Source organism: Equus asinus, chromosome 14, assembly GCF_041296235.1.
Source record: "Equus asinus isolate D_3611 breed Donkey chromosome 14, EquAss-T2T_v2, whole genome shotgun sequence".
Classification (NCBI taxonomy): Eukaryota; Metazoa; Chordata; class Mammalia; order Perissodactyla; family Equidae; genus Equus; species Equus asinus.
The window spans coordinates 17,478,290-17,500,066 of NC_091803.1; the positions used below are offsets into that span (position 1 = coordinate 17,478,290).

Sequence of the window (21,777 nt, forward strand, 5' to 3'; positions counted from 1 at the left end):
GAAGGCCCTTGGTTAACCAGTGTCTTCCTCTGCTCTCACCTCTCCCACACTTGAGGAGAGGAGGCGGGCCGGAAATCCTTCACACCCAGTAAGCCTGCTCCATTTCCTCAGTGCAAAATGGCAACAGCATCTCCAGCTCCCCAGAATGTCATGGTTCAGGCACAGAGTTTGGCAAATGCTGTTCAGATCTGAACTGTGGAGTGGAGAGTGGAAGCAGAGAGAGCTGGGGAGGGAGGGGCAGGTGCTGGGAAGAGGGGAAGCAGAGGGGGAGCTGGCAGGCACGAGGCGGGGGTACCAGCCGCAGGCGGGTGTAGGGGAACAGAGCCCCAGGAGAGGAGGTGGGGGTTCAGCCAGGCCTGAGGGCTGGACCAGCCCGAGGTAAGGAGACCTCTAGAGGGGTTGGGGATGGAACAGGTGGGACCCAGACCCACAGGCAACATCCTTGCCTGTGCTCCACCAAATTCACCCATCATTTATTGAACACCTTCTGTATACCCGGCCCCAGGCCATGCACTGTGCAGCGAAGTGGACTCGAAGGGTCACTATCTTTTGTTTGTTTGTTTGTTTTGAGCAGTCACTGTGTGCCAGGTCCAGGGCAGCATAGGTCTCTCACTGGAACCTTTCAACAACTTGCAACAAGCTTGCAAGGCAATGGTTATCAGCCCCACATTCCAAAAAGGAAACTGAGGTTCAGAGGGGTTAAGTGACCTGCCCAAGATCAGGCAGATGGTAAGAAGTCGCACAGCCAGGATTAGAGGCCAGGTGGGTCTGTCCTGAGCCGCTTGCTCCCTCTACCCCGAGACTTCTCCTGCAGCCTGCTCTGGAGCCCAGAGCAGAGAGGTGAGGAGAGGGCTCTGTGAGGAAGGAGGGAGAGGGAGAGAAAGGAGAGAAGGGAGAGAGATGGAGGCAGAGAAAGGCCTGGAGCACGACAGGGAAAAGCACAGAAGAGACAGTGCTCAGAGCTGGAGGCCGGAGCCAGGGACAGCATCAAAGGCTGCAGGCAGGCCATGTGTGTGCTTGGCAGCCGATGACAGGGCCGAAGCACTCATTCCCAGCAGGACCAGCCTCCTGCGGCCACCGCTCTGAGCCCTCAAGGCTCTACCCAGATTTCTTGCACGCTCCAGGCCTGGACTGCAGTTCCTGGGGGGCCACAGGCCCTGGGGGGTTGGCGCCGGGGCTTTGGCACTGGGTGGCCATGACAACTTGGCATCCCCCATCTTACTGGGCTGAGTCTGAGGAAGACTGGGCCCTGGGGCCAGTAGGCCCAGCTGTGCAGCATCACCAGGCTGCAGCAGCCAGACGTCTGGCCAGGAGGCCTCTGGACAAACTGCAGAGCCGCCAGACGCTGTCCCCCCACCCCACCCCCGTGCCCCTTTCAGGAGGGTGGTGCTGGGGCTCAGGCTGGGGCGTTGGCAAGGCCGCTTGTTAAGGCTGGGCCACTCTGTGGTGATGGAGTCAGAGCTTGTCTGCACCAGGATCGGCTGTTGCCATGACTACGCTCAGGCCTGGGTCTGGGGCCCAGCATCACCGCGTTCCCCAGTGAGAGTTTCACTCGTCCGTGGGGACTGAACCCGTGATCTCGGCCGGGCAGACGGCCCCCGGCCTGGCCAGTGAATTAGCTTTTCCTTAGGAAACTATTCACTTTGCTCATTCATGGTGTCCCCCTCCGGGCCCCGGCGCCTCCTAAGACAGCTCTGTGTCAGACAGCCAGAACCCCACCCAACCACTGCTGCCCAGTGGCTGAGGACGCTGACCTCGAGCTGTCCTATCAGTGTGGGAATGGCTGCATTTTTGCTGGCAGCAGCCACATTTCCTTACTGCTCAGCTCACTGTCACAGCTCAGCCTGCCCTCCCACCACTCTGGCCCCTCCCTATGCTGCTCAGGGCTAGAGAGAGTTGGCTGCCCAGCAAAAGGCAAACGGCGCTCAGAACCAGCCCCATGCCGGGCCCTCTCCAGGGGGAGAGGAGAAGAAGGTAACGCCATGCAAACCGTCCTACTCAGACAAGTGGCTTGGGTTTGAATGCAGGCTCTATTTCTTTCCAGCTGTGTGTCCCTGGGCACGTCTCTTAACCTCCCTGAGCCTGATTTCACATCTGTTGAGATGAAGATAGTAATCCTAGCACTTCCAACCTCACAGGGCCATTCTGAGGAACGTGACTGTGAAAACGCTTTTGTAAACATCAATTGCTTTGTAGACATGCAATGTTATCATCGTCATTGTTACCATGATTTTATTAGTTCCGGCTAATGGAGGACTCTGCCTGCTTCCTTCCAGGGGTCCCAGGGGCCGTTCCTGGTGGAGTCCCAGGAGGAGTCTTTTTCCCAGGTAACATACATGAAACTGCCACCCCGTAAGCGGATTGGGATCACAGCCCTAAGAGAGGCCCATTTTGACCCTGCAGAAGTGAAGGACATTGGCCACCTACCCCAGAGAACCCACAAGTTGCTTCTACTTAAAAAAGCAGTTTCTGTGACTCTGTTTTACGACTATTAAGAGCATAAATTTTCTGAAAGAGGAAACACAACGAGACTGTAGGAAAGTGGGTGCCTTCACGCATCCCTGCCTTTCACAGTCTTCAAATCGTTAACCCCACTCTTGGGAATCTATTCAAAGGAAATCATTGGAAAGTGAAAAAAAGAACAGTGTGTAACAAGGTTCTTAGGAGTATTATCTGCAAAAATGTAAAACAAGAAACACACCTGATTGGAGGGTGTGATTAAGCACACTCTAAAATCATACACAGCTCCTAAAAAGTATGAACACGCTACCTGTTGTGCAACACGGTGAAATGTTTTTTCAAGTAAAAATGATATAAAAGCAACGACTGTGTGCAGTTGGAGACTGGGAGCCCCAAAAAGAAAATGGGCAGGATGTTGGAACGATGGAGCAATGACATTGGGGTCGGGGGGGGAGCCATACTTTCTTTTAATTTAGAAAAAAGTAGAATGCTTTAAAGTTGATTGAAAATCAAGAGTAATGTTTTCAACACTTAAAAAGTATTTGAGTGTTCAGAAGTGATGCGGAAGTGAGGGCAGCTACCAACATCCTTCCAGGAACAAACTGGCGCTCTGCTGTTGGCCCAATGAGACAGACCAGAAAACTGAGGCTCACAGAGGCTAGGACTTGCCTGAGGTCACGTAGCTGGGCAGTAATGGATTTGAGCGTGGTCAAGAGGTGGCTTTCTGGCGGGACACTAATTCTTTCTCTCTCTCTCAATACAGGGGCTGGTCTCGGAGGCCTGGGAGTAGGAGGTAAGCTCAGAAAATAAATTTGGTCCCTTCTGACAGGTTCTGGGTATCACTCCGGCCCACACAGGTCCTGGCACCTCAGAACCCCAGAAGGTGCAGGCAACAAGGGCCTCCTCGTTTCACGGCCCAGCGTCCAGTGTGGGAGACTTGACTGTGACCTGGAGCCCGCTGCCTCCCGCCCCCTGCCCCTCCCCCGGACTCTTTCCCTGGTGGCCCCGCCTGCTTTCATGTTTCTTTTGATCCTCCCAGCATCCCTGCAAAGCCCGCTGAGTGGGTATCATCATCTCCTTTGGAGGCTGGGAAACTGGGTCTGAGAGAGTGCAAACCACAAATCAGGGCGGGAGCTGGCTTCCCCACCCCAGCGTCTAGATACCGGGCTCCAGCAGCTCCCTGTCCAAAGGGGAAAACCAGCTCTAGCAGCTTTTTTAGGACCTGGGGAGGGAGAGCTCACTATACCCTCACTCTGCCCTGGGGGGATAAATAGTGGGACAGGCAAGCTGGTGCTTCCCATTCACTCCCGTCTCTTTCCCCGCAGCACTGGGACCTGGAGGCAAACCAGCCAAGGCAGGTAAGACTGGAGGCCTCAGAGCACTCGGAGGGGCCGGAGGGCAAGGAGGGGAGGGCCACAGAGCTGTGCGCCTGTCAAGGGAGCCAGCGGGCAGGAGGAGGGAGGAGAGTAGTGGGCAGAGCCAGCCCCCAGGTATGACCAGGTTGGGACCAAGCCCAGGGCTCCAGCGACAGGAGACTGGAGACAGCTTGACGTCCTTCCTGTGTGAGGGGTGTCCAGGGTCCACCCTGTGAGTGGCGATGTGCCCAGCTGCCCTGGCCCCTTTGCACAGGGTTTCAGAAACAGCCCAGGGGCTGGGGACACAGGTAGGAATTGATGTTCCAATGGCCACCAAGCCTGTAAACATTCCTCTGGGACTCAGACACAGACGGTGGGCCCCAGAGTCTGCCTGGATGGTCCCCTGACCCCAGACCAAGCCCTCTCTAACCACAGGCCAAGACTCTAGATATTCCTGACTTTGATGACACCATGAGCCCTTATCCTGACCCCAGAATAAGCCCTGAGCTTACCCCCAGGCTGAATCTTGACCCTGGCCCCATGTGAGCTTCCTTCCTGATCCCAGGCCCCTTCCAGCTATGTCCAGACCTTAGAGTTTTCCAGCAAAATGTGGCTAGCTCTGTCTTGGCCTCGCCTATGGGGCCTGGATCTGCCTCTAGGGCCCACTATCAGCTCCAAAGAGCACACCCCTAGGCAAGGGGGAGGGCAGCCCCCCTGGGAAGCACCAGTAGAAATGGAGCAGGTGGAGGAAATGGTGTCTCCATCCAGATTTATGGCCCTATCAGCGTGAGATGCTCCACATGTGGCCTCGGCACCCCGGCACTGATCCGTGTCTCCCTGGCTCTGAGGCCCGAGGCTCCAGGACACTTTGGATGTCCAACAGCTCTTATGAAATCCCCGATGTTCCATGATCCAAGCACAAATGAATCTTCAAGGCCCAGATTCCCTGCAAGCCCATCTGGGTTGTGAAACTCCAGAGCTGCGCCAGGCGAGAGCAGCAGGGGCAGGCAGCTGGGCCAGGGCTTCCCCGGGGTCTGTGGGGTCCGCAAGGCTGGGAGCCCTTGGGATTCATGCTCATCCTGCATCCTGTCTTCCTGGAGGGGTGAGCCATCTTCACAGGGTCTTTGAAGGAAGAGAGAATGCAGGAAAGGCCTAGAGAAACGACAGCATGGAATTAGGACCCAGCATAGCCGAGAAAACCCAGATTGTGGAGGCCATGACTGCAAAGCTAGCGTGGGGATTGGTTGATCCCCTTGGCAGCAGGGGACACCCGGCAGGTGGTGATTAAACACCGGAGGGAAGACTCAGACAACTGCATGCAGCGTCCCATAATGCATGGTTGCTAAAGCGATGCTTGTATTAATGAAAGATTTAGTTTAGACTTCCAAAAGAACTTCCAGCTTGGGGTAAAGGAGCAGAGCAGAAGCAAAGGCAGAACATCTGACTGGATGAAAAGAGGATGGGTTCCACGGCTCCCTGAGGTCATCTTTCAGCCTCAGGACTCAGGGCTGCAAAGGCCAAGGCAGGGCCACAGTGCCCACCCCCAGGCAGCTCCCCACATCCGGGCCTGCCCAGGCGGGACGGGATGGCACGAGGCACAGGCAGCATGTGTCATGCTTGGGAACAATTAATCCCTTGGCAAGTAGAGGGTGGGTGGCGTGGCAGCTTCTCCATGTGGGCCTCAGCCGCCTGCCCTGCCTGGGCTCTCGGTGGGGGACCAGGCAGCTGGGAGCCAGCACCACCCACACCCCCAGCACCAGCTGGAGGCCAGCCGCCCACCTGAGAGGACATGAAGGAGCAGGGGACACCTACTGGGTGCCCTGGCAGCTGAACACATTAGGTGCTTTCTGCTCACAAGCCCGCTGGTCCTGGAAGGTCAGGGACACGCTGGTCATTTTGTAGGTGGGTAAACTGAGTCTCAGAGAGGTGAAGTGACTTGCTCCCACATGTACAGTAGGTAGGGGTAGGAGAATTTGAATCCAGAGCTCTCTGACTCCAGGAAGAGAGAGGGTTGGGCCGGCGGGGGCCCTGGGCACTCAGCTGTGGTCAGATCCTCAAGGTCTCTCCTCCTTTCCACCAGCTGAACTTCTTGGGGCATTTGGGCCAGGGGAGTCCACAGGAAGGAGGACATGCCATCGTGGTGTGTCACGCCCAAGGACAACCCTGGGACCAGACAGCTGAGGGGAGCACAGGGAAAGGGCAGATGGCTGCAGAGGGGCTGCCTGCCCCCACCCCCACCGGCCCCAGCCTCTTCTCACTTCCTGTTAGATCCCCATCTTCTTTTCCCAGCTTCTCTGTGGTCAGGAAAGGCCAGAGTGTCCCCTACCCTGTTGGAGCTCAGGAACTAGGTCTGGCTTGAGAGAAGCCCCTGACGGTGCTGGGGAGGGACAGGGCCTGCAGGGCTGGGAAGTGAAGCCTGCCATACCCCAGGCCCAGCCTGACCCCCACACCACATCTGCCGGAAGGGAGACTGGCCGGAGCTGGAGACCCATTTTACAGAGGGGCTGGCTGGGTGTCAGCTGGGGCCAGCTCACACAAGTAGGAAATGGGGTAGGGGGAGAGAGACCACGCCCAGTGAAAGCCAGGTAGACCCTCCAGGGCTCAGCAGTCCCCCAAGTTTGGGGTCAGTCCTCAGAGAGGGCCGCCCCTGGGCTTGGGACCCTGGCAGCCAGGACTGGTGCTTGCAGGAAAGATTCTCACATAATTGGAAACAAACCCAACCTGATTGCCCATCGGCCTAGCCAAGGCCCTGGAATGTCTCCTGGAGGGGGAAAAGGAGCGATGGGGCCCAGATGTGAGAAGGAGGGAGCCAGAGGGACCCACTCAGCTTCTCATAAACATCCTAGCATCTGTCTGCAAGCAAGGAGGCTCCTGCACTGCAGGGCAGGCTAGATGGACGGACAGATAGATGGTGGGGGACAGAAAGGGCTCCAGATACAGAGGAGGGGAGGGGGCTGAGCTAGGGGACCCTTGCAAGGAAGCAAAAGAAAGGCCTTGGGGGGGGACCAAGGTGGGAACAAGCAAGGCCTGGCCAGGTCTTGCTGGCAGAGTCTGCTCAGCTTCAGCATTTACAGAAAGCCCTGCTGGGTCCCCCATCAGCTGGCAGTGCTTCCAGGGGAAACACGGCCTGGTCCAGGAATGTCACGGAGGGCCTACACGGCACATCAAATCTACATGGCACAGAGCAGTTAGTTGCTAAGCAGCAGCTGCTATTTTATCAGAATCAGCCCCCGAGTACCAAAGGCTTGAGTCCAGCTTAGGGGCCTGAGTGGCCACAGCATTGCCCGGTTCCTGCCCCCGTTCCACGACAGCCCTCCCACCTTGGGCCCCGGAAGGATGCCCCGCACCAGACTGTCCTCACCTGGCTCTCTCTCCTCTTCCCTGCAGGTGTTGGCGGGCTCGCGGGCATCGCCCCTGGGGCAGGTTAGTGTCGACATCCAGGCGAGATGCCCTCTGGGGGCTAGAGCCAAGCCCAGGGCATCTGTCTGCCTGCCGTGGAGGGCAGTGGGGTACAGGGGCGCAGGCCAGGCCTGTCCTGGGCGCTGGTGTGGGGGTGATCCTGAGACCACCTGCCTGGAGCCGCTGCCTAGGGCACGAGGGAGTCCCAACTGGGTCCTGGGTGCTGTTAGAAGGAAGTGATAAGGGCTGGATGGGAGAAGCCCTCAGAGCCCAGAGGAGTGGCTCCACTCAGTGGGGCTTCAGGAAGGCTTTCTGGAGGAGGAGGGTGTAGAGATTGGACCCCAAAGGATCCCTGCAGCTTTGTCAGGCTGAGCGGAGCGGCCTGGTCCATATTGCGCTCCAGCATCCACATCAGTCCTGGGAGCAGTAGTCGTTGCTTGGCATGGAAGTCCTGCAGAAGGGCCTCAAATACACCTCCCGGGCCAGGCAGGGCTAGGTGGGCTGGGGCTCAGGACCTCACCCCCTCCTCCTCCCTGCAGGGCTTGGGGCCTTTCCTGCAGGCGCCTTCCCGGGTGCTCTGGTGCCTGGTGGAGTGGCTGGTGCTGCTGCAGCCTATAAAGCTGCCAAGGCTGGTGAGTGTCGCTCTTTGGGACATGCCAGAAGCCCTCCGGCCTCCCTGGGTTCTCCATTTTGCTGAGAACCTTTCCTGGGAAGCAGGCAGGCGGGATCCTCATCTCTAATCTACTGGGGCTCAGGGAAGCAACCAGCCATGCCCAAGTTTCAAAGTAAGGTGGTGGCAGGGCCAGACCTCAACGCTGGGCCCTCCATGTGCAGCCCAGGGCCCTCCAGCTGCCCCTGTTCTTATATGACCCCTGGCCTCTCCCACTCCTGGCCCCATAGGTGCTGGGTTTGGTGGTGTTGCCAGTGTCAGTGGGGTTGGTGGCTTAGGAGTGTCTGCAGGTATGGTGGCTAGATCCAAATTGCCTGGGTGAAGGCTGCAGGCCTGGGTGGAACCTGCTCTGATGCAGCCCCTTCCATGCAGGTGCGGTGGTGCCTCAGCCCGGGGCAGGAGTGGGAGTCGGAGCCGGCGCCGTAGGGAAGCCTGGGAAAGTGCCCGGTCAGTGTGGAGTCCCTGGGGCAGGAGTGGGGCGGCCAGGGAGGGGCAGAGGCCACACCTCCATACTGGGCAGGAAGGGCAAGGCCTGGCCACAGCAGGGCAGGGAAGAGGGCCAGGCCCAAAGTGAGGTGCCTGTCTGAAATGGGAGAGAGGGGCCCTGGCCGACTTTCCACGCCCTCCTTCCAGGATCTTGGAGCAGAAGGAGACCTCAGAGGCAGGCTCTGTGGCAGGCATTCAGGTGACAGATGGGGAGACTGAGGCTCAGAATGGAAAGTCAGTGCAGCAGGGCCCTCAGTGGTCACAGCAGAGCTGGGGTGAGCCCAAGGTGCTCTGACCCCCATCTGGGGCTCATTCCTTTGCACCAAGCCCTGGAGGAAGTGACTTCAGGTTAAACAAAAGGCTGTCTGAGTCCACACAGCAGGGAGGAACATCTGGAAGCTGTTAGCCCTGAGGTGGGCTGGGCCGGCCATGTAAACAGGCTCCAGGAGACGAGATAAATCCACGCACAGGAACGTTTGCAGATGACTTCCGAAACTCGTGGGAGGAGGCTGTAGCCACCACATGTGTCCCTGGCTGTTCCTTCTGGGTGCCCGGGGGCTGGTTAGGGAGCCCTGGACCCACCGAGGAGGGCAAGGCCGGGGAGGGGTTTCGGAGGCTGGCTGCTGCTAGTGACTCCTCCTTTTTCTTTTGGCCACAGGTGTGGGGCTACCAGGTGTATACCCAGGTGGAGTGCTCCCAGGCATAGGTGAGAGCAAGGAGGAGAAGGGGACCCCATAGCAAGGACAGCATCCCTGGCAGCCTCCCTGGTGGCCCCTCACCTCCCCCCATGCCGAGGCCACCATAGGCCCTGGGTCCTGACCAGCACCAAAGCTCAGGCTAACAGACTTCAGGCCCCTGGTCATCTTTCCCCACAAAGGCCAGTCAGCTTCCTCCCCGCCCCACCCAAGCCCTGACCCCAGGCCCAGGCCCACACCATCGTCACGGCCTGAGGTGGGCCCCAAGGAGGACACACCACATCCCCAGTGTGGCCAGCTGTTTCCCAAAAGCCGTGAGTCACCAGGGGGCCCACCCAGTGCATCCGCCCTGCAGGAGACCCTCAGGGCTGCCCTCTCAACCTCCTTTCCCTGCCAGGGCCCGGCCACCCCACCCAGCAAGTGACCTCTTGGATTCCCCCAAAAGCCCGGATTCTGGCTGCTCTGAGGGATTTGCTGACAGAGTGTCCCTCCCCTTCTCTCTCTCGCCGAGATGGCCCAGACCCAGGGGAGACAGGGGCAATGGGAGCACCAGAGCTAGAGGTCGAGATTCCGGGCCATAGCAGAGGGCTGCTGCATTTGGTTGTGAATGACATTGAGAGAGAGCCCCAAGGGCACAGGCATCCCACTCACCAAGCATTTATTGTCCTCCTGCTCTGATGCAGGTGGGCAGGGTGCCTGGAAATTAACTCCAGTTTAGAGGCGAGGCCTTCTGAGGCACAAGCTCACGTGGCTAGGAAACGGGATCAAATCTCAGGTCTTCTGGCCTCGGGTCAGACAGGGAAGGAAGGTCACCACCAAAGAGGCCCCCCTGCCACCACACGGGCCATGCCCATCGCTGACGGTCAGTTCAGGAGGCCAGCGGTGTGACCCAAGGGGAGTGTGGGTGCCAGGCTGGGCCTGCGAGGCCTGCCTCCCCTCCCTCGCTGCCAGAGCCCTCTTTCCCCCTCAGGAGCTCGGTTCCCGGGTGTGGGAGTGCTCCCTGGGGTTCCCACTGGAGCAGGAGTCAAACCCAAGGTCCCAGGTATGCGCTGGCTGGGTTGGGGGGTCCATGGTGGGAATCTCTGCCCACTCTCAGGCCCCTCTGGCCTGGCTGGGGTTGGGGTGGGGACCCAGGGCTCAGGGCCCTCTGGGTGGGCACCTCCTGTGCTGCAGCCCTGGTGCAGCTGGCGAGGGGGCAGCAGACCTCTCAGAAATCCCGAGCGAGTGTGAAGGCAACATGAGCTGGGCAGTTTGGGCGGAACTGGCCACTCTCAGGCCCTCCTGGCCCTCAGTGCTGCCTGGCACCGGCCAGTGGTGCCCCTGTGCCCTACGTCCATGATGGCAGGACTCAGGATGGCTCCTGTCATTGCAGGTGGAGGTGGAGCTTTTGCTGGAATCCCAGGTGAGGCAAAGCTGGGTCCCCCACGGGGCGGGCGGGCCAGCAGGGTGACCAGCCAGGCAGGGGCTCTTGGGAGGGGCTGGTCACCCAGAATTTCATCAAGGCCTGTCCAGCTTCCCCATGCCTACTGCTCCAGGCCTTGGACTGGCTTCAGCATAAAGTGGCATCACTCACAGGCCTGCTTCCCCCACCCCACCCCAACCCCTCTGCCTAGCAGTCCAAATGAGCCCAGAAAACCCACCAGTCTGTGCTAAAATCAGTGAGGGCTGCGGGCCCGAACTGTGGCCCAAGCCCCAGGAAGGAGAGAGTCCTGCAGCTTCCCAGAGGAAGTGGCCCCCACGGGGGGCTGGGGTGCTCAGCGAAGGCTGACAGAGGCAGGAAGGCCGTGGAGGCAGGATGGATCCCAGATGCAGTGCGAGGTCATTCTGTCTGAACAGAAAGTGTGAGACTGGAGGCTTAGCAGGGGCTGCTGGCCTAAGCTGCGGGAACCTGATTCTGCTCTCCTTGTTGCCACAGGAGTTGGACCCTTTGGGGTACAGCAGCCTGGAGTCCCACTGGGGTACCCCATCAAGGCACCCAAGCTGCCAGGTAAGTCAGGAGGAGGATCCAAGAGGCACCACCTACCAGGCCTCACTGCTGAGTGGCCAGCTTGTGGGAAGCACTTGTTTGCCTACTGGTGTCCCTGGGGGGCAGGTTAAGAAACCTGGGTCTTGCAGCACACTTCCCGTCATCAGCAAAGGAAAGCATGGGGAAGCCGTGCTGCAGGAGTTGGCCCGACTCACGAGCACATACATGCGCATGATGCACACACATGCACGCCATGCACAGGCATACACACGCACAGAGACCCACAGCCCTGATGGGAAACCATCTTGTTGATGGTAAGAAACACCATTCATGGGAAAGACCCCTCTGACGTCAGCCCACCCCACCCCTGCAATCAGCTCATACGTGAGATATTCCCTGCTGGGGAGGGGAGTCAGGAAGCTACTCAGACTCTAGGGCCATGGCAGGCCTGCACTGATGGGGGATGGGTGTCCCACTGGGCCCTGGGGCAGGGGTGCCCTCTCCCTCCTCCACCCCAGGCCTCTGCTCTCCTGAGAGCCTCTGTGAGCAGCTCAGGACCCTCAGGGGGTGTCTCAGACTCAGTACCTGGGGGAGTAGGTCTGTCCACCCAGGTAGTGGGAGCCCAGCAAGGCATGGGGCTGCCATGAAGCAGCCCCTGAGCCCGCCCCGGCCCCTCTGCAGGTGGCTATGGACTGCCTTACAGCACTGGGAAGCTGCCCTTTGGTGAGTAAGGCCCTCCTAGACTGCTGGGCTTCCAGCTCTCTCCAGCTGCAAAGGAGCTGGGTCCTTGCCCTGGGCTAGGAGAGCACCCAGCTGCGGAGGGGGCGGGGGTGGAGTCTTAGAATGGGAATCCCCTAAGGAAGGAGCAGGGAGCTCAGACTCGGACAGCCCGGTTCTCAATCTCAGCCCTCGTGCTTATCACCAGGCCTTGGGTGAACCCGTTTCTTCTCTGGGCCTCAGTGTCTTTGTCTGTAAATGAGAATAACCACCCCACACCCACGTTTCTGTTTGCCTTAACTCTGGCCAGGGGTATGGTGGAGACTCTGGGGAGCCCAGGCCCCAAAGGGCAGGGCAGGAAGGGCAGAGCAGGGAGGACAGCTGCAGTGCCATCTACGCAGCCTCCCACTCAGCCTCTCTACTTCGCAGGCTATGGGCCCGGAGGAGTGGCTGGTGCAGCGGGCAAGGCTGGGTACCCGACAGGGACAGGTAAGGAAAGCCTCCCCTCACTGCCAGCCAAAAGGGCACTAATCACCCAGGCTCTCGAGCCCTGGAGCCAGCCCACTGTGTATCCAGGTCCCTCTGAGCCTGGAGAAGGATCCTGGGTGGGGGCGGCTCTATCGACCTCTGCTTGCTGTGAAGCCCCACCCACACCCATATGTGAAAGGGTTGGTTCTCTCGGGGCTGGAACAGGTGGCCTCTGGAGATGCAGGGGCACAGTGTTCAGTCTCTCCCCTTCCCCTCCCCCAAGGAGTTGGTCCAGCTGCAGCAGCAGCGGCAGCTAAAGCAGCAAAGTTTGGTGAGTACCTCTGGCGTCCTCACCTGCCAGCCCCCAACCCCCAACCTCTCCATCCCTATTACACTGAGAGCCTGCCTCACAGGTAACTAAACAAGGCGGTCCCTCCCCACACCCATTGTCCAATTTTTTCAAAACCATTCCTCTCTCCCCCCGTCCCTCCCTCCCCCATCCATTCATTTATTCTTCCCTCCATCCCTCTCTCTATTCATTCCTCCATCCATCTATCCATCCATCCCTCCATCCATTCATTCCTCATTCCATCCCTTCACCCATCCATCCATCTATTCTTTCCTCCCCACCTCTCTCCTCCCTCCCTCCTTCCATCCATTCATCCATCCCTCCCTCCATCCATCCATTCATTCCTCCCTCCCTCCCTCCACCCCTCTCTCCCTTCCTCCCTCCATCCATTAATTTCTCCCTCTATTCTTCCATCTGTCCCTCCATCTAACCATTCATCCATTTCAGAGACCAGGGACAGATAGGAGCTCTGCTGGAAAATGTAGGTACTGTTGTGGGAATCAAGAAGAGGGAGATATTATTTCTGCCTGGGGGAAATCAGGAAGGCTTCTCAGAGAAAATGACATTTGATTCAGGCCTGAAAATACAGGTGCAGTTTGCCATGTGGTTAAAACAAGCAGGAGCCCAGGCAGAGGGAACGGGTACTATGGTGGATGGGATAATTTGAGGTGGTACATATATGAGCATTTAAACAATTTAATAGTTTAGTATCAATTTAATGTGCATTATAAAATTTTTAACTAGCCCACGATCCCTTGGCTCACAGACGTAGCATGGCCTTCCCTGTGCCACACAGTGGGGAGAGTGGGCATCTGTCCCCTTGCCCCAGGGAACCCCCCAGTTCAGAGTCAGATCATTGAGGCTGAAGTCCTCACATTCACTCCCAGTCCTGGGGGAGCCCTTCCTACAGCCATTTGGGACAGAGACCTCTCCCCACCAGCCCAAGGGGGCCAGAGTGTGGAAAGAAGCACTGAGCTGGAGGCCTGCTCCACAGAGGCCCCCAAGGCTGGAGGGGACGGCTGGAATGTGGGAGCAGGAGAGTGGGGCAGCAAGGGGCTGCCAGAGCCAGGCCGCCAGGCACTTGGATTACAAACTTGGCCGAGTCTTCGGAACACAGGGAGAGGAAGCCTTGAACATTCCTACAGGGGCCCGTCTGGCGTGGGGAGCGGCCGCTTGTGGTTTCTCAGTATGTGGCAGTGATTAGAATGGGATTTGTCTGAAAACGTACAAGTCTCTTAATGAGCGTGTTGAAATGGACACTTTGGGGGTGAGTCAAGGAACAGTGGGGTGGGGGCCTTCCCAGGCAGACATAGCGGGAGACGCCTGGGCCTCATTTCCAGAGGAGATTGTGCTGGTGAAAATGTGGGCCTCCGAGCCGCCTTCCTGCCCGGCCTCAGGAGGGACCCTGGGAGCCACATCTGCACTGTCTCCATCCTAACAGGTGCCGCAGGAGCCGGAGTTCTCCCGGGCGTTGGTGTTGGAGGTGCCGGCATTCCTGGGGTACCCGGTGCAATTCCTGGGATTGGAGGCATCGCAGGTAATGTCTGTTCCAGCAGGGGGTGGGGGTGGCCTTGAGAGGGCCACAGGGAAAGGACCTCACCATCTGTGGCTATCTCTCTAGGGGTCGGGGCTCCAGCTGCTGCTGCAAAGGCGGCTGCTAAGGCAGCCAAATATGGTGAGTGTCCCCAGGAGTGGCAGGCCCAGGACTCCAGCCTGCCCTCAGACCCTCAGGGCCTGCCCTGGCCTCTGCAGTGGCCTCAGAGACCCCAATCTGATAAGGCTGGATGGACTTTGCCTTCATCCATCTGTGGCAGTCTCCCTCCCCGTCCTGAACATGCCTTGTGCCTGCCTCCTTGCCTTTGCCCTCTGGCCAAGCTGCCTAGGAGGCCATCTCCAATGTTCTCCACTGACTGGCCCAGTAGATGGGGGGCGGTGCCTGTGGAGCATCTGGCCCCTCCCGCCGTCCCCCCAAGGCTGACCCACAGCTGTTGCACCAACTGTCTGGGTGCCCAGTAGCGAGAGTTCTGACTTTGCTTTAGACACAGACCCCGTTCTTCCCACCCACAGATCCAAACTCTTAGAGCTCTGTGGGAGTTCTCTCAGTCCCTCCCCATCTCTCAGATGAGTTGGATCCATGCAGAGGCAATGCCAGCCAACCTGGGATCCTGCACTCAAGACCCGCCATCCTATAGCTCCCCAGAGCCATGCCCTTGGAAGACCTCTGACATTCCCATGGGGTCCAGGCCAGAAGAACAAGCCTTCTCTTCCGCAGGAGCTGCTGGAGTTGGAGTCCCTGGCGTTGGCGTCCCTGGCGTTGGCGTCCCTGGCGTTGGCGTCCCTGGTGTTGGGGTCCCTGGCGTTGGCGTCCCTGGTGTTGGGGTCCCTGGTGTTGGGGTCCCTGGCGTTGGGGTCCCTGGTGTTGGAGTCCCAGGCGTTGTTGGACCAGGTGAGCTGAGCTGTATGGGTAAAAGAAATATTGAAACTGTTGCCAAGACTTTTGGATTCTCCCTAATACATTACCCATCTATCCTCTCCATATCCTTGGCCATGCCTCATCTTCTCTCCCTTGGGTTATACCCACCTCCTAATTAGCTACTGACAGCTTCGTCTTCTCCAGTTCACCTTCTGGCTGTCAATGTGCTCCTGGGGGCAGGAACCATGTCTTTTTCATCTCTATGTTCCCAGCCCTTAGCTGAATAGGTGCTCAGTGAATGGTGGATAGATGGGTGAGTAGGTAGGTAGATGGATGGATGGATAGATTGATGGGTGGATGGACAGGCAGATGGACAGCTGGGTAGGTAGGTGAATGGCCATGTGGATGAGTAAACAAATTTATGGATGAAGGAGTGTGTGGTGGGTAGATGAATGGACAGATACAAGGATGCATGGACACATGGATGGATAGATAAATGGGTAAAATGGTGGATGGAGAGATAAATGGGTAGATGGAAAGACAGATGGATAGACATGTGGGGGACTAGATAAGTGGTCAGAATGATGGATAGATGGATAGATGGATAGATGAATGGATGGATGATGGATGGATAAGCACATGTTTGGATGAGCAGATGAACAGATGGGTGGGTAGAAGGCAAATGCAAAATGGTTGGATAGATACTTAGATGAATGGATAGATAGACAAGTGAGTGGATAAGTGTATGGATAAATAGGTGCATGAGTGGACAGAGAGATAAGTGGTTGAGTGGGTGGATCAAGGTCCAAGGATAAAGAGACAAATGGACAGACATGGGTAGGTCAGTGGGTGGATGAACGGGTGGTTGGGTAGACAGATGGCTAGATGGGTAGATGGAGACATGAATGGGTGAATGGATGGACAGCTCTACATTGGCTCGAAAGAAAAGGCACCAAAAGACAGATGGGTGGACAGAGGCATATACATGGAGTATCTCTCCTCCGTTCTCTCCTGAGCATTTGTGTCCCCCTTGGTCTCTCCAGGGGCTGTGTCACCAGCTGCAGCTGCTAAAGCAGCCGCCAAAGCAGCCAAATTTGGTGAGTGTTATGCTGATAGCTCTGCCCTACCCTGTTCTGGCTTTTACTTACCAGAACTAAAGAACCCTCATCTTCTCGTCCTCAATTGTACAGCCCAGAGAAGGGGAGTGATTTGCCCAGGGTAACACAGCAAGTCACTGGCAGAGGTGGGACTTGGACCTGTTAAGCCCCAGGACAATGTCCCTTCCAGTTGTCCCCCACCCATGAGGCCATGGGATTGAGTGATGAGAGAGTCCCAGTATGGCATTCCCAGTGCAGACAGTGTCCCTGACCCTCCCTGCCGTGGCCAGGGCTCTCTCAGAGGAGCCCCAGCCTGGCTAGGGATATGGGACCTGCCCACAGTCCCTCCACAGCCAACAGAGGGGCCCTTCCCCAAGTGCTCAGAGAAGAGAGGGAGTGGGGGAGTATTGGAGGGTGTCAGGAAAGGCTTCAGGGAGGAGGCTGGCAGGGGGCCCAGGCATTCCACAGTTTCCTGTCCTTCATGGACCAGACTTGGGGGAGGCTCTTTCCCAGCCGACAAGCATCCCCCAGAGCCCTCCCCAGCCTCTCTCATTGAGATCCTTTTCCACTTGGTTCTCTTCTCTCTGCAGGCGCTAGAGCCGGAGTGGGAGTTGGAGGCATTCCCACTTTCGGGGTTCCTGGCTATGGTGTCGGTGTCGGAGCCGGTGTTCCTGGAGCTGCCATTTCCCGTGAGCCTTCATTCCATCTGGGGAAACCAGGAGAAGGAGTAGGGGCTTCTCTGGCGTAGGGCTATCTGGGGGATGGGGAGTGTGGACCGGGCTTCAGTGTGGTCAGGGAGGAGTCAGAGGAGCGCTCAGGCTCGGCCTGCGGTGCCTTTGGGGCAGGACAGCTGTAAGCACAGCCCGGCTGAGGTCCAGCAAGGCTTCTGAGAGTCTCTCTCTTTCTCATTTCCTCATAGCTGAAGCCCAGGCAGCAGCCGCCGCCAAGGCAGCCAAGTTTGGTGAGTGCCCCTGCCTAGTCTGTCCTCGCGCCCAGGGCCGCCGCCTGCCCTCCTCCCCAGCCCGGCCCTGCTCTCCCCGGGGCCCAGGCTCCGAGCTCAGAGCAGTTCTCCAGCATGAGGGCAGACCAGCCTCATACTCAGGCCTCGGGGGCCAGAATGGCCTGGATCACGGTCGGGAGCCCCTGGCCCTGTCTTCCAAAGCCACACTGCACTTCTCTGCCCTCTTCGGATGCCACCGTCAGGGTTATTGGTGTCCTGCTTATCACCCGCACCCCAAACCAGCAAGTTGAAGGTGCCCATGCAGCCATTCTGTCCCCCTGCCCGCCTCCACCCTCTGCACCCCGACAAGGGGATGCTTCGAGGGCCAGGCTGGACGCTCCTCCCTCCTGCAGGTGCTGGTGCAGCAGGAGCCCTAGGAGGGCTGGTGCCAGGTGCCGGAGTCGCAGTTCCAGGCGTGCCGGGCGTTGCAGGGGTGCCAGGTGAGCTGCGGCCCCAAACCAGAGATGGGAAGAGAGAAAGCAGTTGCCCCTAGTTTGGAGGGAAGAGCCTTCCATGGGATTCCAGACTGCTGAGTGGACCCGGCACGTCTCCTCCCTGCCCGGGACACTCAGGACGTCAGCCGGCTAGGCAGCTGGAGCTCTGCTCTGCCAGGGTCCAGGGGCCTCATTCCCTGCCTGTGGGGCCTCGCTGGTCCCTGATGGGGTGGGAGTGCCTGCATCAGCCCGTGGTTCTCCTGAGCTCTTTCCCTCTACAGTCAGAGGCCAAAGGGGGAGATGAAGAGTTACAGTGAGGTTACCTTACAACCTTCCTTGGTGGTTTTTCCCGCCAGAATATTTCTCTTCTGCATTCCTTCTTTCTGGGAGAAATTCCCCTTTCGAGTTCCCCCAAGAAATGAGCCATTTCCTCCAATAGTTTTGGATACAGGCACGATTAGAATTTTTTTTAATGAACACCACCTTCTGCAGAAAGCCCCACAAATCTCCTCGACTGAGGTTTGGGAGAGAGGGTCTGTGCGTCCACCCATCACAGCTTTGGGGCCTCCACCACAGGCAGAGCTAGAACGCCACAGTCCCAGAGCTGCTTCCTGGGAAAGGGACGTGCCCAGATCAGCCAGCGGACCACCCCCAGGGCGGGCCTGGAACCCAGGCAGCCTACCACGGGCAGGCTTTCCTGCCCCTCTCTGTCTCTTGTGTGAGGAGGCTGAGGGTCTTTGGGGAGAGGGGACAGTTCCCTAGGGGTGGACTCTGAGGGGTATTTCCGCAGTAGGGGATGGGAGAGAGTGAGTAGGGGGCTGGGGACTACTCCTCAACTCCCGCTCTTCACCTTTCCAGGAGTAGTGACCCCAGCAGCTGCCGCAGCCGCCAAGGCTGCCGCGAAAGCCGCTCAGTTTGGTGAGTGTCCCCCTGCCCCTGAATCCTGCCTCCAACCCTCGTCCTGGAGTACTGCTCTCTCAGGCCCCCTGCTCTGGGGTCCAGCAGCCCCTTAGGCTGTCACATTCTGGGCGTGGGCCTTCCTCACAGCTGCTGGCCTGTCTGACCACTTTTAGGGGTGTGGGGAAGTTCCCATTTAGGAACTCCAGGACTCCCCGTCCTTCCCAAAGCCCCTGCTGCCTCCCAGGCGGCTCCCGGACCTCCTGCTGGGCTCCTCTGGGCTCGCCCGGCCTGAGCGACCGCCGTGTTCTTGCTCCCTGACAAGGTGCTCCATCTCTCGCTCATCTGAGGGCTGCCCTGGCAGCCCCAGGCACCCCCCTCTTCCTGGAAAAGGCAAATTGGCAGCTCCACTCCAGAGCCCGCCTCTGTGCCAGGCCCTGGGCGAGGGCTCTGCACGCCTTGGCTTCAGGGACCCACGAGCAGCAAGAATCAGATCAGAAAACCTAGGGCTTCTGGCCAGAGAAATCTTAACCCGGGGTCCGCTGACCCCCAAACCCATCTATGACAAACAGCCCTTTTTTATAAAACTACCATTTGCTGAGGTAATTCTTACGCCAGCCTCATGAACTGGTGCCTTTATTCCCATTTTACAGCTGTGGAAACTGAGGGTAAGTCACTCGCCCACAGTCACACAGCCAGACGGTGGCTGAGCCGAGCTCAGAGCCAGGTCTGCCTGTCCTGCCAGCTCCTTTCACTACGTCACTCTGCCTCCATCCCCCTCCGAGGGGTCCTTGTCCCTCCGAAGGCTGAGAACTCCTGATCCTGCACACACCTCGTGTTAGGGAAGAGGACACTGAGGCCCATCAAGGGGAAGTAACTTGTCCAAGGTCACACAGCAAGTCTGTGTCCCGGCTGGGATGAGAACCCAAGGCTCCTGACTCCCAGCCCGCTGCTCTTTCCATCAGCTTCCATCCTCCTTGGTCGGGACTAATTAATTCAGGTTAAGAATGAGCTCCTCTCACTCTTACAGGGTTAGCCCCCGGTGTTGGCGTGGCTCCTGGCGTGGTCCCCGGCATTGGCCTTGGCCCAGGCGGTGTTGCAGGTGAGCTGCCTGAGTAAGTGGGCCTGAGGGGCCTCTGAATCCTCCATGGGGGCCCTCCCTGAACCCCTTCCCTCTCCCCGCAGGAGTAGGGGTCCCGGCTGCAGCTAAAACTCCTGCTCAGGCTGCCGCCAAAGCCCAGTATTGTGAGTACCCTGCCGCCTTTCTCCCCCGACCTGCCCCCACCCCGAGCCCAGGCTGGTTGACCCAGGCCTGAGCTGGACCCCAGGACATGCAGCCCCTCTGACCCGCCCCACAGCCTCCTCAGATCCCCAAGGCAGCAGGCAGAGGGGTTGCAAGTGCAGACCAGGTGTGAAGGATACCCGGGTTCAAGTCCCGGGCCCCATACCAGCTGAGCCACCTCTGAGTTTCCGGTCCTCATGTGTGATGTGTGGGTGCGGACGGCACCTGCCACAGAATGTGGTTAGGAGGATTAAGTGAGCTCATTCAAGAGGGAAGAGCGGGAGGTTAGGCTGAAAACAGCAGTGATGTCCAGTGTGCAGCCCTGAGTGCCAGCCCAGGGAGGGGCTGGACTCGGTAGTCAGTGGGAGTCCTAGGAAGACAATTTTGGTGGCATCACAGGGGGCAGATGAAGGCGAGGAGGCCCCTGTGTGGGTCTGGGCCCCTTCCCTCGGGGCCTGAGTCAGCTCGCTAGGCAGGACACCCCCACAGGGGCATGCTCCCTGCCTGCTGCCACCAGCCCACTGCCCGTCTCCCCCAGGGGCCGGGGCCGGGCTTCCTGCCGGTGTTCCTGGACTCGGAGTTGGTGCTGCTGTTCCCGGACTTGGAGTTGGTGTTGGTGTTCCTGGCCTTGGGGCAGGTGCAGGTGAGGGGCCTTCTAGGAGATGGGCAGGAATGCCCCTGAGCTCAGAGGAGGGAGACCTCCTCTCCTCCCCGCACATCCCCCAGCACCCTCCCTCAGGGGCACAGTACCTTCCCCATTAGGTTCTCCTGGGCAGTTAGAGACAACTGAGGTCACAGACGGAGGGCAGGCCAGGCGAAGGGGGCCCCAGGCTGCCAGATTTCAGAGTTTCTACCTCCTCAGTGGAGGGGTGACAGGGCTTCAAACTGAGAAGCGGCCCACCACCCAGGGAAGAAGGCGGAGGTCCCTGGGGTCAGTAGGCATGGGTGGGCCAGCCTGGCTCCCCTTCAGCAGTACACTGTGGCAAGGGGGCCACCAGGAGTTCCAGCTCTTCACCCAGTGGTTACTGAGCCTGCTCTCTGTCCCGCTTCAGGCAGACCACACTAGGCCTGGAAGGGACAAGAGAGGACAGATGGAAGGAGCAGCCACAGTTCAGCCCTCAAGCACCCCCAGATCAGAGTGGCAGAGGCATAGTTAGATACTGGAGCTCTCTACCTGGCCGGGTGAGCTCCTGGCTGGGCAACCACAGCTTCTGGGCTTTGAGAGGAGTAAAGAATGCCAAGGAAGTCAGGGAGGGCTCCCTGGAGGAAGCAGAATCCCCAGGTACAGAGCTCAGCTGCTGACCACCCCACTTTTCCCTTTTCCCTAGTACCTGGACCCCTGGCCGCAGCTAAAGCAGCCAAATATGGTGAGTGTGCCCCACACACTGGCCCCCATGGTTGGTTCCCTTGCTGCCCCACCAGCCCTGGAGCCTGCAGCACAGGGCTGGGGTGGTCAGGGTGGAAAAAGGCAGTTTCTAGTTCACAGTGACAGTTTAGCAGAGCTGGCTCCGGCCCACCAAATGCCTAGCACGCCTGCAGCCTGGGACAACCAAAACATCCCTCGTATTTCCAGCCCACCTGGGGGCAGTGCCACCACGTTCCCTAAGGCCCCTCTGGCTCTGGCAGTTTCAAGGGACCCGAGGCCAGGGAGCGGCCAAGGCTGCTGTCAGTGGGTGGCTTCTGCCTCCTCACCAGCAGACTGGTGACTGCTGGCCTGGGGCCCCAGCCCCCTGCCCGCCTACCTGTCTGCATGGCTGCACCCGCCATGAGCCATGAGGACGTGGCAGAACGGCCTGCCCCTGCACTTGGCGCTCAGGCAGCTGCCTGGCCAGACCCACACTGTCTGTGGCCCCCAAATTCCTGGCCCCCCGGGAGCTGAGCTGGGGCCTCGGCCAGGGAACCGCCAACCAGCCCTGGCCGGTCCACTTGCAGCCAGTTTCCACTTGGAAAATCCCAGCTTCCTGAGCCCCCACCCCTGGCAGGCCGGTGACCCATGGGCCCCTCTCCTGTTCCTTGCTGGCTGCTCTGCCGGCCTGAGTCTGACAGATGTTGCCAGGGAAACAAAGCAGTTAAAGGTGCCGGCTCCGGA

The 21,777-nt window shown here is 58.9% G+C and overlaps 1 protein-coding gene across 12 annotated transcripts in view; it reads left to right on the top strand.

Moving 5' to 3' along the window:
• Positions 1-21,777, top strand: part of ELN (elastin) — a 32,077-nt gene that overhangs the window by 4,155 nt on the left and 6,145 nt on the right. For 4 of the 12 annotated variants that reach the window (XM_014850461.3, XM_014850463.3, XM_070484439.1 and 1 more), the window contains exons 2-26: positions 2,277-2,327; positions 3,224-3,253; positions 3,786-3,818; positions 7,203-7,238; positions 7,754-7,846; positions 8,257-8,331; positions 9,029-9,076; positions 10,036-10,107; positions 10,438-10,467; positions 10,981-11,052; positions 11,713-11,754; positions 12,178-12,237; positions 12,500-12,547; positions 14,007-14,102; positions 14,187-14,240; positions 14,838-15,011; positions 16,022-16,075; positions 16,666-16,764; positions 16,995-17,036; positions 17,429-17,515; positions 18,368-18,427; positions 19,437-19,508; positions 19,592-19,651; positions 20,227-20,331; positions 21,017-21,055. In XM_014850461.3, the coding sequence (XP_014705947.1) occupies positions 2,277-2,327; positions 3,224-3,253; positions 3,786-3,818; positions 7,203-7,238; positions 7,754-7,846; positions 8,257-8,331; positions 9,029-9,076; positions 10,036-10,107; positions 10,438-10,467; positions 10,981-11,052; positions 11,713-11,754; positions 12,178-12,237; positions 12,500-12,547; positions 14,007-14,102; positions 14,187-14,240; positions 14,838-15,011; positions 16,022-16,075; positions 16,666-16,764; positions 16,995-17,036; positions 17,429-17,515; positions 18,368-18,427; positions 19,437-19,508; positions 19,592-19,651; positions 20,227-20,331; positions 21,017-21,055 (1,632 nt within the window). The remainder of the gene's footprint in view (positions 1-2,276; positions 2,328-3,223; positions 3,254-3,785; positions 3,819-7,202; positions 7,239-7,753; positions 7,847-8,256; positions 8,332-9,028; positions 9,077-10,035; positions 10,108-10,437; positions 10,468-10,980; positions 11,053-11,712; positions 11,755-12,177; positions 12,238-12,499; positions 12,548-14,006; positions 14,103-14,186; positions 14,241-14,837; positions 15,012-16,021; positions 16,076-16,665; positions 16,765-16,994; positions 17,037-17,428; positions 17,516-18,367; positions 18,428-19,436; positions 19,509-19,591; positions 19,652-20,226; positions 20,332-21,016; positions 21,056-21,777) is intronic. The other 8 variants (XM_044746942.2, XM_070484444.1, XM_070484447.1 and 5 more) reach the window with 3 other exon arrangements.